At 35.8% G+C, this 13768-nt stretch overlaps 1 protein-coding gene across 5 annotated transcripts in view; it reads right to left on the bottom strand.

Moving 5' to 3' along the window:
- The window catches only part of CDIN1 (CDAN1 interacting nuclease 1), a 220735-nt gene that overhangs the window by 137564 nt on the left and 69403 nt on the right, over window positions 1-13768 (bottom strand). For all 5 annotated transcript variants that reach the window (XR_003428168.1, XM_027083825.1, XM_027083827.1 and 2 more), the window contains exon 5: window positions 10508-10580. Coding sequence is in view for 4 of the 5 variants with exons in the window: in XM_027083825.1 (XP_026939626.1) it covers window positions 10508-10580 (73 nt within the window). In the remaining variant the exon portion in view is untranslated. The remainder of the gene's footprint in view (window positions 1-10507; window positions 10581-13768) is intronic.

Here is a 13768-nt window from a genome sequence, read left to right as displayed (position 1 = left end):
TTAACCTGAAGCAACTAAACATGCAACTTATCATTTAAAGGAATGTTCTTAAACAAGCCGTACTTTTCTTTACCAAATGTTCATCAGTAGTCTGAAAACTCAGCAGGAACAGCTACGGTGGAAATGCAGAAAAGCAAGATTGAAACAAGAATTTTTTTTTTTATTGGCATATAGTCGCTTTACAATGTTGTGTTAGTTCTGTTGTACAACGAAGTGAATCACCTATATGTATATATATATCCCCTCCCTCTTGGACCTCCCTCCTACTGCCCCCACTCTATCCCACCCATCTAGGTCATCACAGAGCACCAAGCTGAGCTCCCTGTGCAATAACAGCAGGTTCCCACTAGCTCAAATAAGTCAAATAGGCCATAGGACACTGCCGACCGAATACCTTCTAAACAGAGGTATTCTCTGACTGACCAGCATTTTTGATAATTTATGGAAGAGAGGTGACTGAAGCACGGAAAAGACCAAAATTAGATCCAGGTTTTAAAAAAGAATTCACCTTTATTTTGATTTCTTCACTTCAAAAGCATTGTCCCTAATAATCAAAACTAGTTGATTTTCAAAAACAAAACAAAAAGGTACTTGTTCATAAATAGAACAGATTTGTGAAAATTCAGATCAGGAAATTAATTTTTGATACTTATTATAGCATTGACAGGCCTCTTTTTATGAAGAAGAGAGTATGTAACCAAAGAAAATTTATCAGTCATTCTGCAGAGGGCTTTACTTGGGACTGATACTAAGTAATTTCATCACTGAGATGAATGATAGAACGTGTGGTACAAATTTAACACCCGAATCTAAATGAAAGGTGTCTCCTTCGAATATAACTCAAATTTAAAATATACACAAGTGTATATATATGAATATGTTTTTGTAAATGATTAAACAAATAAATAGAAGAGATAAAACTTCTTTACGGAAGAATTCCAAATAATACATCTAGATACTCCTTCTTCCAGGAGGTGGAGTTTAGTCTCCCTCAACTTGAGTGTGGGCTAGATTTAGTGACTTGCTTCTACAGAATACAGAGTGTGGAAGGGGGAAAATAGCAACTTTACAGTGGAGAAATCTGGCAACTACCACCTTAACCAAGAGACTTAGGTTACCATAACTAGTGACAAGTTATATCGGTATCATGTACCCGTTGATATGACATGATGATAAGGGAACTTCACCTCCGTGGTATTCTTTCCCCAAACCTATCCAGTCCTATCAGGAGAAAAACATCAGATAAACCCAGATGGAGAGACATACAGAATACCTGATCAACATTCCTCAAACCCATTATGGTCATCACAAACAAGGAAAGGCTAAATAACTGTCACATACTAGAGATTTAGGAGCATGATAACTAAATGTAATGTGGGACCTTGCATAGGATCTTGAACCAGAAAAAAAAGCCATTAACTAAAAAAAGTGGTAAAATTAAAATAAAGTCTGGAGTTTGATTAATAGTAATGTACCAATTACTTGACAATTATTTGTGTTTGTGTTGACAAACGTAAAACAGTAATATAAAATTACAACGTTAGGGGTAACTAAAACTGAGGGACAGGTACAGGGAGAATGCAATGTACTATCTTTGCAGCTTTTCTATACATCTAAAAGTATCTCAATAAAATTTTTCTTTAAAAAAGTAAAAGCTTTCCAGTGGACTTTCTGCCCCCAGAAATGACCTCATGAGAAATATAACCCTTCCATTACCACCAAAAACCCAACTCCCGTTGCTTTTGAAAGAGTGTCGGCTAAAAGAATTCCTGAAGTGTGAGGAGGTATAATTATGAATGATTATGGCAGAAAAAAAAGGTTTTAAATTTCCTTAGCACATAGATAGATAGACCATCCATATGCTGTTTTGTTATTACAAGATAAAGTTAATTAGTAAGAGAATTCAAGAGATGGGAGTTCATCCTCCCATTCTATGCAGCTTTGATAAGGCGATAATGAATTTCTCCCCATAAAGAACATCACAGAAAGTATTTCAAGAGGTTTCAGGATCTCCACAATGATCAGAGAATTGGAATTTCAAGAGTACTTAAAGAAGATGAAGGGTAAATTAATTCCTTCCTATGTTTCAAGTAAGTATAGGAATATCACTGTCTATTACTACAAAAGTCACTATCATTTGAGTGGTAATATGTGCCAAGCAGCATGCTACGTACTTTACAAAATCATCCTTAATCTGTATAACCTTGAAAGGCAGATGTTGTCGTCCAGTTTTAAAGAAGAGCAAACCATGGCTCCCACAGAAGTTAATCAAGGTGACAGCTAGTATAGGATTAAACTGGGATTCCAACTCAACAAGTGGAAATATACACAAACTGTAACAGATAAGATTTAGGTAGAAAAGAGATAAACTTCTCTGACATTAAGAGAAGCTAAGCACTTGGGTAATATTCTAAACAATGCTATTAATTCACATTCATTAAATAATGGAAAGAAGATGACTCGAAATCAAAAGACCTAGGTCCCTTCCCTTGCTCACTGCTTTTGTTCATTCCTTTGGGCATTTAGACACACAGTGAGGGTAAGCAGAGGAGCAGGTAGGCCTGGATGATCTGGGTTCAAGCCCCAACTCTTGCCCTCTCTAGCTGTAGACTAGGCTGGTCATTTATCCTGAGCACTGTTTATCATTTATAAAACTGTAAAATAACATGTGCCTTATCTATGTCAAATAAAACATATTAAAACTTTTTTAAAGAATAAAGTTCTATTCCAATGCTTTAGGATTTACCTGCAAAATTCCGAAATTTCCTCTCAATCCTAGAGTTGAAATGCCCCATACTCCTGTGTTACTTACTCAACAAGTAAATGGTAGGTACATTATCAACAAAATATGTATTTCAAGTCAACAAATATTTATGAATGTGAGACCAGGGAATGGACCAAGACAAGGAAAACAGTCCACCAAAACTCATTCCTGTATAAGTTATATAAAATGTCTTAGGCTGAAGACAAAAATTAAAATTTGGAGGTTAGGTGGCTTAGTGAAGAAGATAAATCATTTACCAATCTATACAATTTAGTTTTAGCAAGAATAATTTGATAATCCCCATTAAAATACAAAGGTTAGCTCATATACAACGACATCACAGATTGACTATGATCCCAAAGGTCACTGCATGGGCCCTGAATGAAGCAGAAGTTATCTGCCATCAACAAAGGAGATCTACTCAAAATGTTGCATTTTATGTCCTTGCAAGGCAAAAGGAAGTAGCTCATACTGTCTGTACATTTTTATCTGGTTAATGAATAACTACTATTCAGATTTTCCAAGAACACTGTTCATCAAGCTACTCAAGCAAAAATATTTACTCTAATAAGAGCTGCTTACAAAATGAAGCAGGGAAAAAAAAAAGAAAAGAACACCGTACAATTATCTCATTCTTAAATATATTAGCATTCTCTCATGAATTAGGAGAAAGTGGAATTCCTAAATTCTCAAACCGTGATGTAATATTGGTTTTATTGATTCTCTGCACAATTTGTGGGAGTACCCAATCATTATTTTGACAGTTTTATCATAAGGTAATAGACTTCCTTTTAGATAATTGCAGTTACCACATTCAATTTCAACCTTCCATAGGATTTTTTCCTAGATACAGCTTTACTGTCAGTCCTAGATCACATTACTTTCTTTTTATAGCTATACACACAAAGCATTTTAGGTGTTACACCTAATTATGTCAGCACAATAACAATTTAAAAGCTCATCATTAAGAAGTAAAGGTTAAGCACTTATATGTTAAAACTCCTTTTTATAAAGACATATAGTGCTATATGACATAAGTAAATGAATTACACAGGCACTTAAAAGTCTGAGATTTACAGAAAAAATAAGACCTCTTTTTGGATAAACTGGGAAATTTGATGAGTTTATGCCCAGGCTATAACAGTTGTGAACTTCAGTGTTGACTTCGAAGTTTTCCAACTCATGTGAAAAACTATTTAGCTATACAAGTTTCACAACACAGAGTTCTGTGACAAAATACTTTTTCCAAGGGAGGCAGTTTAGCATAATCATTAAGAGCTTGGGCTCTGAAATCATATTGTCACTAATTACTGTTTAACCTGGGGCAAGACACTCAAGATCTCTGTGCCTCGGTTTTCTCATCTGGAAATGGGAATAATACTACCACTTGTCTCATATAGTTGTTCTGAGGATTAAATACCCCAATATTAAGTAAACTTTTAGAAAGTACCTGGCATATACAGTATGTGCTATGCGACTATCAGATATTATTATTATTGCTTACCTGAATTGCCTTAAGTGGGTAATAACTAAATAAAGACATGAAAAAGGATCAAAACTGAAGAGAGATCTAAGCCAGTAGATAGGGTGGCAGAAATACAGTGGGAGACAAGACATTAGCTACTCATGGAAAGCGGGATTATGGGGCACTTCAACTATAGAAGAAAAAGCAGATTTGAGGTTCAGAAGTTCTTTTGTAGAAAGAATGAATTAATTAGGCTCAAAGGAACTCTAAATATTGAGGCAAAAATTGGCATCCGAGGCTTTAAAACTAAATGGGAGAAAACAGCACAGGCACAATCTAACGCATTTCATCTTTTGAGAGAAAAAGAATCAACCTTCGTTCTTTTTTTTTTTTTTTTTTGTATGCGGGCCTCTCACTGCTGTGGCCTCTCCCGTAGCGGAGCACAGGCTCCGGATGCGCAGGCTCAGCGGCCATGGCTCACGGGCCCAGCCGCTCCGCGGCATGTGGGATCTTCCTGGACCGGGGCACGAACCCACGTCCCCTGCATTGGCAGGCGGACTCTCAACCACTGCGCCACCAGGGAAGCCCTCAACCTTCGTTCTTGACTGCTGTCACAATACACAGCTCTCTGTCATGATCAATTATAAAGTGTACTGCAAGTAATTTATAACTAATAAAGTAAATGTATTTTTTTAATAAATGAAAGTTGATTTACATATTTATATAGTAATATTACTCTTCGTCAAGGTATTCCAATATATTTTCTTGAGTGGAAGAGTGGAAGGGGAGTTACAGAAAAGTGCTGGGAATCCTAGTTACCACCCGGTCCAAATGATATCTTTCACCTCTGTCTTGTTGAAAAGCACTGCCATAAAAAATCGAAAACTCTGATCCTGGCACTCTGCTATTTAGAACCATCAATGGCTTTCCATTGCCTGATAACTTAAATATAAACTCCTAGGTCTCAAATTCAGTATCTTCCATTATATGTTTCTAACTGAATCTGTCCAGCTTTAATTCCCACCAAGACTGTACACACAAGCTTTCATCTAGTGACTCTGGATTCTTCTTAAGCAGACCTCATACTTGCTTCACACAGCTCTCTGTCTTCAATTCTCTTCCCCTGCAGCTATACTCCCCCAGTCCATAAAGCCTCTTTAATTCTACAAACCAGAACATATCTTTCCATTGACTCCTTCCAGCATGTTTTTGTCTCTAAAAGCACATGTAGAATGATAATTATTATGTGCATGCTTCATACATCCCACTAAGCTGAGAATTCTTTGATGGAAAGGCTGTGAGTTTTATGTCTCTTTCCACCTGCTATAGCAACTAACGTAGTGCCCAGAACATAGTCAGCACTCAAATAGCTCTTGACATACTGCAGAAAAATGAAGAACATGAATTCCAAAGAAATCAATATTCCAGTATTGTTAGTAAGGGACCACTCAAAGTCTACTTAGATCCAAATACGTACGGAATGCTTTTTTACACTTTCTTCTATTAAAGTTAGAGCTTTAAAGATGAGTATACTGTGTACTGATGGGCTGGCACACTGCCCAAAGCTCTAAACCAGTTTTTTTTTTAATGACCTTAATGAAATTAAGAACAAAAATTAATAATTCCACTGGAGAAAACTATTTCAGTTGGGGGGAGGGGTAATCACACGCATATTAGGTAGAAGAGCACATTCCCTTAGGAAAACCAAGAGTAAACTGGAATTCTACAAAACATTCATCCTCACTGCAAATTCATTCAACTGTATTGTTTATTTTAAAAGGATATTACTATTAATGGTGGGATATCCGAAAGCAGGGAGGATATACTGCTATATGTAAGAAAGCTAAGAAAAGCTGTATAAAATCTTCAGGAAGTAAACAAAACCATCAGTTTCTAATGTGAACGGGGGTATTTTCCCACAGGTTCTTCAGAAACTTTAATTTGCCTTATATTCAGACTCAAGAACCATCAATATGCTCACAATTTTATTATAACGCCAGCCTCCCTATTAAAAAGAGCTTTCACATGGAAGATTTTCATGGAGGGACTGTAAACATTTAGATAATCTTCTCCTGTTTAAAGATATTTTCATTTCCATATCTACTCCACTTAAGAAAATCTCCATAAACAGGGTTATCTGTAGTATGACTCTTAGGAGAAAGTCACCGTGCTTAGTGTGACACTCGTTCATTCACTCGTGCACACATTTAATACTTGAGACTTAACATGGAGCAGGACATCCACTAAAATGGGGGAGCACTGAACAATTACAAAAAAAGACAATCTCTAGCCTTCCTGAACAAGTTAAGATGGGAAGGTGAGACCCCAGGAATAGATTATAAAACATGGAATTAAAATTCAGGCTTTTTTTAGCGATTCAGTCTATAACTGGTCATCACTTTCCAATTTTACTCTCTGTTGGTGCAATTAAAAACATGATACAAAACAGGAAAAAAATGTACGTTGATATTTACAGGATTTGTTCAAAATATAAGGGCTTTCATTTCCAAGAAACCAGCCCAAAATGTAGTCTACCCGCTACTCGTTATTAATTAAAATGCTGTTGGGGGCTTCCCTGGTGACGCAGTGGTTGAGAGTCCGCCTGCCGATGCAGGGGACACGGGTCCATGCCCCGGTCCGGGAAGATCCCACATGCCGCAGAGCTGCTGGGCCCGTGAGCCATGGCCGCTGAGCCTGCGCGTCCGGAGCCTGTGCTCCGCGGCGGGAGAGGCCGCAGCAGTGAGAGGCCCGCGTACCGCAAAAAAAAAAAAAAAAAAAATGCTGTTGGTAATATCCCATGCTAGGAAGAAAGACTACTGAATGGGGTAGGGCTCAATCACTCGACATGATGGCATGAGAGTAAGAGCGCTTCATCTCCTGCTTTCGCTCAGGTCTGTACTGTGACAGGAAAACCTGCAATCCTATTCTGACAGCATTTCGTCCAAAATTATCCTAACTGCTACTTCATTCACCCTAATGCAGTAAAAGGAGCTGTTGACTAGGAGCAGGAAGTCTTGGATTCGGGTACCGGCACCACCATAGACCACCACGCACTTTAACGCCAGTTCTGTTTACAAACTCTGCAGAGTCTGTTTCCTCACCTGTAAACTGGCCTCCTTTACCTCACCTGGGCTATTTGGAGGCCACAGAAAACCAAAGAAATGCTTACTACTATTCTCCCTCCGAACAAACTGACTTTAGAGTCCGTAAGGATTTTAGGGGGAAAAGAAAATGGTACAACGTGAGTAAATTTCACTAAACTAAGTTGGAAGGAAGAAAAACGACTCAATTCAGTATAATTGAACAACGGTATTTTGGAATCTGGGCTCTAGGGTCAGCTTTGTGTAGTAATAACTATAGGATCATGGCCAAGTCACTTATCCTTTCTGGAACTCAGTCTCCGTAATACCTATCCTATCAATATGTTAGTTTTGTTGGGAGGGTAAGCAACAGCACAACATCAAAGTATCCTAAAAGACTGTAAAACATGACTTAACCAGGGGCAACCACAAAATTAGTACTATGAAACTGTTTGTTATCAAAGTGCCACTCAGGTCTCTTTTTAACTACTGAGATGCTGAGCAGAACATACATATCATACTCTAAAAATTATCCCACAAAAATCCCAACAGCACTCCTTAAGAGTAGATATTTAAAAAATATGTTACTGAAATCACACGACTTATGTGTCCCATGCTATTAACTATACTTTTTTATAGAAGGAAAAAACAATTTAAAACCGAGCATTGATCCAGTGGAAGCAACAGTACGTACACAGTACTCTCCACTCTCAAAGGAATAGGATTTTTTCCCCTGATTTCTAATTTTAAGAGGAAAAAATTAAAAATACAAACCAAGACTGACTGAGACTTGCAGCTCATTAAAGCCGAGGTGATTTCCCCTATATAGAATTCTATTGATCCCCGTAGTCCACACTAGACAAAAAGTGTGCTCAGGGAAGGGGATGACGGATGCCTGTGCCAACAGCACTGAACAAACCTGTTAGCTAATTGCTACCAAAGACAATTATCCCCGCATTGTTTCATAATGGAAACACAGTACAAAACTCTAATATACACACAGGGAAATCTGATGATTTGACTGCGGAGCCATGTGCATTGAATTTCATTGCCAAAGGCCAGCCAGGTCGCTGCTGTGAAGGGGAAGAAAGTGTCAGAATATAAGCCACAGTATCTTAAAGCTCTTTACTTGAAGGGGGGAAAAAAAGGAAGAAAGGAAGGAAGAGGGATGAGAAAGACAAAGAAAAGAAAGCAAGACAACCCAGCGTCATCAGCAAACTGAATGAATTCTACAATCTGGCAATAATTTTAACATTTTCTGTTACTTTTTAAAATGATAAACCTCTCATAATGGTTTGTCATTAATCATAAAAAGATTTAAAAAATGATTTTCTGTCCAGAAGAATATTTAAATAGCTTTTTTGACTGGCCGTCAGCCTATTGGCAAGTATGGAGTTAAAAAGGTGGCTTCACAATAGCCTAGTATGATGATTAAAAATAACATGAAATATCTGTCACGATTTTACTTAAAGGAAAAAAAAAAATCTGACTCTGTAACAACTCACAGTAAAACAGCCATTAACCCAACCAATTTTAAAAGAAAAAGCCTCAAAATACAGTTATTTGATTATACATAATCATAGTGTAATTCAAGCATACAATATTTACATTTGCCTCCTTTCCAAGAAGCCACATTCTTGAAATACCCTTTCCTTGATATGTTTCTAAAAATGCTCATGTCCTTCTCCAGTGTATTCATGCAAAACATTTAATCCTAGCATTGGAATTATAGGAATTCTGATATACAGTATACATCAAAATTATATTCAGTACTATTTAACTCTACTATGTAAAATGGTACAAAATAAAAAGAAGAATGTACTGAAGATGTGCTAGTGTTATAAAGATAAATTAACGGCTACAAAATTTATGATCAACCTATTAACTTCATAATTCACAAGTCAATGAATTCTGTTTTACTGTGTGGGCTACTGTTCTTTATAGGCCGGTCTACCTGCTTCTGACTATGCTGACTACTATTTTGACAAGACCTGGATAGCAGTAGGTCCAAAGCAATCAGAAGGTTGACTTTGACAAATGGCGGTGCTGCGGCGAAGTTGAAAATAACACACATCCACTTTAATCTCTTTCTTGATTAAATCGAAACCATACCATTCTGACATCATGTGATTTCCTCATGAAGCATCACTGCAGGTTACTTTAGAGGCTACATCTATTGAAATGATATTGAATTTTTAGGGGAAGTACTTAATTCATTCAAACGAAACCTTCACAAGGTAACTGGGCCACCAGTCACTGATAACTGCAGATTCAAAGAAAAATCAAAGGAGAAGTCCCTGACAAAAAATAAAAAAATAAAAATCCAACATGTACTACTGGATGATATTTTAGTAGGTATTATCTTCTACTTTCAAACAGGGAAGATTATATGCATAAAGCATATTCCAAAGCTCTTTACCTATTCTACCACAGCTAAGCTCCAAAGGTAAACATTACACTAGGTAATAAAAATGCAGAAGATGAAATTGTCTTTTTTACATGAGACTAGGCAAATATTTATGGGGCAGTTGACAAACTCCTGCCTAGTAAAAGAGCCAGCACTGAGAGCAATTATCCTGATATTCATGACTCACTTTGAATATCACATTGAATATTACTCATAAATCTTTTACGAGCACATCCCCAGAGCTCACTTAACAGCCGGTTTTAATCATGCAGTTGACACAGAGAAAATAACAAAATGTATTTTTTCAGTGGCAAATTAATTTAGGCTTGAACCTCCTCCTGTAGCTCTATTCTTTACTTTTTTTATTTTTTATTTTCTTGTACGAAGACCAGTGAAATTCACTTTTGCATTTGGAAGTAGTATTTCTCCAGTCTTGCTGAATTAAAATAAAAAGGATGAATGTTTCTTTTAGAGCCAGTTCCCTGACAGTGGTTTTTTAAATGATGTATCTTGTTCTATATATGAAAGATGAATCAATTTTTGAGTTTGATACACATTGTCTATTTTGCTGAATGGAGAGGTGAATGTAGAATTTAGACAAAGAAGAAAGCATTATTCTGAAGAGTATTTAAGTTGCGGGTGGTCCTTTATATTGCGTTTAATTGTCATTAACTGCTCATGATAGCCGTTTTGGAATCTGGCTCTCATTAAGTGACTTGAAATGCTGCGTAAATTATTTTTAAATTGGGGGAAGGGAGGAAAAGAGTACTATTAGAAAAAAGGTAACTCACGTGGAGATTCCTCGTGCTCCTGTAGAAACCTTTCCAGTATAATCCGAGCCATTAATGAGGGTGCGTAGTCCACCTTCACAAAACAGAAATAGAAAATTAAAACTGTCAAGTTGTGCAAGCAGTTGATATTCCAATATTTCGTCAATACTGAAGAGGAAGTCAATTTTAATCAACCACAACAAGCATCATTCATTAAAATCTTTCCTACTCTTGGTGGCTTCTATCATAATAAAATTATAACAAGTATGATCTATGCTGCTGAAAAGAATAAATAGGGCAAATTGTTGAATATAATATTGGAGAAAAAGAATGGAACAACTTAAAAATAGTACATATTCATCTAAAACTGTAAAATGGGCTTTTCTCAATTTTTTCCATTGATAGGCCAATATTATTTTTTTATTCTAACTATCCTTTTTTCTTTCCAACTGTCTATATTTACATTGTTTTGAATGCAGTTTCAAACTAAATTAAACGTCCTTAGCCATTAAAAATATGGATTTTACTGATTTTAGGTTTTTTATCTTTAAAGACTTGACTGAAATTTTGGTAAGGTCCTTACATATAAAATATCTTGTTTAATATAATAAAATAGCTAGATTACGGAGATATTAATAATAAAAACAATAATAATAATACCTGCACTGTAAGATCACCATCCTTACGTTTATCTGAAATGTTACTTAGGCTAGTACAGAAGCCAGGGAGGTAACTTTTTTTATAAAAGCTCAAACAGAAAATAGGGAATACTCAATCTAACAGTCATTTTAATAAAAAATGCATCTATTCTTTTAGAAACCTACTGTCTTCTTTTTGGTTCTCAGGTCCCTTATTAACCACTGATTTAATTTCACCAACAAATACGTGTGTGTTTTTCTGGAGTAATAATGCTCCCTTAAAACAAGTCTTTTATCTTAGGTGTAAGACAGCAAATGTTCCTCATATATTATCACCATGATTTTTTCTTGACAGGTTTTCAAGTCCTGTACTCATACCAAAATTTTATCTTGATTTAGTAACTAGACAAAAAGGCTGGCTTCATTTGTATGAACAGTTTTTTCAAATATGTATGTACTCGGATGCCCTTAAATTCCCCAAGTAGAAAGAAATGCTTTCCACGAAGCTGCTTATTCCTAGTAACCCACATCAGAGCTGACACATGAAAAATGGTGAAATTACTGAAGGTAGTCCAGCCTGAATAAGGACTACCTTATTAGTTCAGGTACTTGCATCTCCCTAATTTTCATATTAATCATGTGTCCATCTTTCTCTGAAATAGGGCCATCATGCTTCATGTCAGAATTTAGCATGTAAGTAAAATTCATAGTGCTTCAAATCTCACTTGAAAATATTTGTGTGGAGAGAACAGAATGACTGATCTTATTATTACTAACAAAGCAAGATTTCCTAAAATGTTCATTTTTAGCCTTGAAATAGGAAAATTAGTATTAAGATATTTATAAATCAATGACGACCACACAGAGTCCCTACCCTCCAAATCAAATTTGTTCTTATCTAAGAGAGCTGCTACACACTGTAATATATCAATGTTATGTATTTCTCATCAATTTTTATAGTTTTCACTGATTAAATATATAGTGACTCATAAAGCATCACCATCACATCAATTGTCACCAGATGCAAGCATATGTCATTTAGGTATTAACTATCATATAAAAATGGCAGCTTGGTTGTTTAGAAGCCATAATCTGGTACCAGTCGTTCCCAAATTTCCCTAATGCATTAGCAATCTCTCAGAAGGTGCTATTATCTCTGTACTAATCCGCAGCCAAAGGAGAGAAAACATCTTTAAATAACTATTTCTTTTCTTTGATTAAACACTACTATATATTCATGGTAAATAACAGGTTTATTGATATAGGAGAAAATGTGTCAGTGGGTTAAAATTTTCCATATTACCAGAGGATGGAAGTTGAGGTCAGCTAAATAAGCTAAGCTCAACAGAAATGTCCATTAAAAATTCAAATGAATATAAATTGCTACTATATAAAACTTACACCACCAATATCATCTATAAAAATGGCTACCACATTTGTATCACACTCTTTCTAGATGCTGTATCAAGAACGCTTTTTTTTTTCATAAAGAACACTCTTCTTTCTCATAAAGGACAATCACTACATTCTGAATTAGTTATAGCTCAGATACTTCAAGTTGCTAATAGAATCGACTAATAATGAAGTCTGGAGACACTTAGAAACCACCTTGCTCTAGAAATTTTTTTAAAAAAAGAATAAAATATCAATAGATGTTTTGCTAGGAGGAGAGAAATTCATTCTATATGTTAACTATCCCATCAGATTGTGCAGACATTGCCTAGACTATTAAAACCTCCTAGTAACTTATAGGTAATTACTCATTGGCTGACTGTAGTGGTGCACAGCAGACAGAAGCTGTGAGAGAAGCCATCCTTCCTTGCTAATATAACATGGAGAACTCGCTGCTACTGCAACACTTAATGCTCACAGCACCTAGTCATCTTTAATGCAAATACACATTTTCTGCCTTGCTTCTATGTTTTCCATTATAATGCAACACAAAAATAGTGTACATTTCATTCCATCCCTATGAGGTTTGCATAAGCAGTTCCAAGTCAGACTAAATATTGTATTGCTCTTATTACAGTGGATAAATATTTTAAAGTTTAGGAATTAAATATTTTATTTTTTCTGTATGCTCTCTGCAACTATTATGAACTTTTTACAGCTTCTTCATTCATGGGAAGTCTTTGGGGTTTCCTTTTTTAAATGTGAGACTATTATTGTTTCCCCAAACAGAAGCAGATAAGAGTTAACAGATAAGTTCAACAAATCACTTCATGCTTGGTGTTAATAAGAAGAGTATGCTTCTTCATATAAAGAAAGGCTTTTCTAGAAGGCACGTATCTTTTATTATAATAAAAGTTTGCCAACAACAACAAATGAATCAAGTAAATGTTACATCTTTAGGTACACAATTTCTCTCTTCACTTTTATGACAGCATAGATTTTCTTGGCATACATCTCTGTACTTGACACAGGTATGTCTCACACTAAATTAAAACAACACATCTAAAGAAGAGCATGTCCTGAGCTGTTTGGTTGAAATTTCCCACAAAATAAGAAACCAAGAAGCTGTTTACACATGTGCTTTAAAAGAAGTAGACTAATTATGTTAACTGATTTATTAATAAGTTCTTGGTCCAATTATTAAAAGTACAAAGAGACCAGGGAGCAATTTAAATGTCTACTGCATCTAAGA

This window comes from Aethalodelphis obliquidens, unplaced genomic scaffold (assembly GCF_003676395.1).
Source record: "Aethalodelphis obliquidens isolate GAN/ISIS:26980383/991018 unplaced genomic scaffold, ASM367639v1 scaffold51, whole genome shotgun sequence".
NCBI classification, from domain to species: domain Eukaryota; kingdom Metazoa; phylum Chordata; class Mammalia; order Artiodactyla; family Delphinidae; genus Aethalodelphis; species Aethalodelphis obliquidens.
The sequence above is the reverse complement of the archived record's forward strand: the minus strand, read 5'-3'. Positions and strand labels throughout refer to the sequence as shown.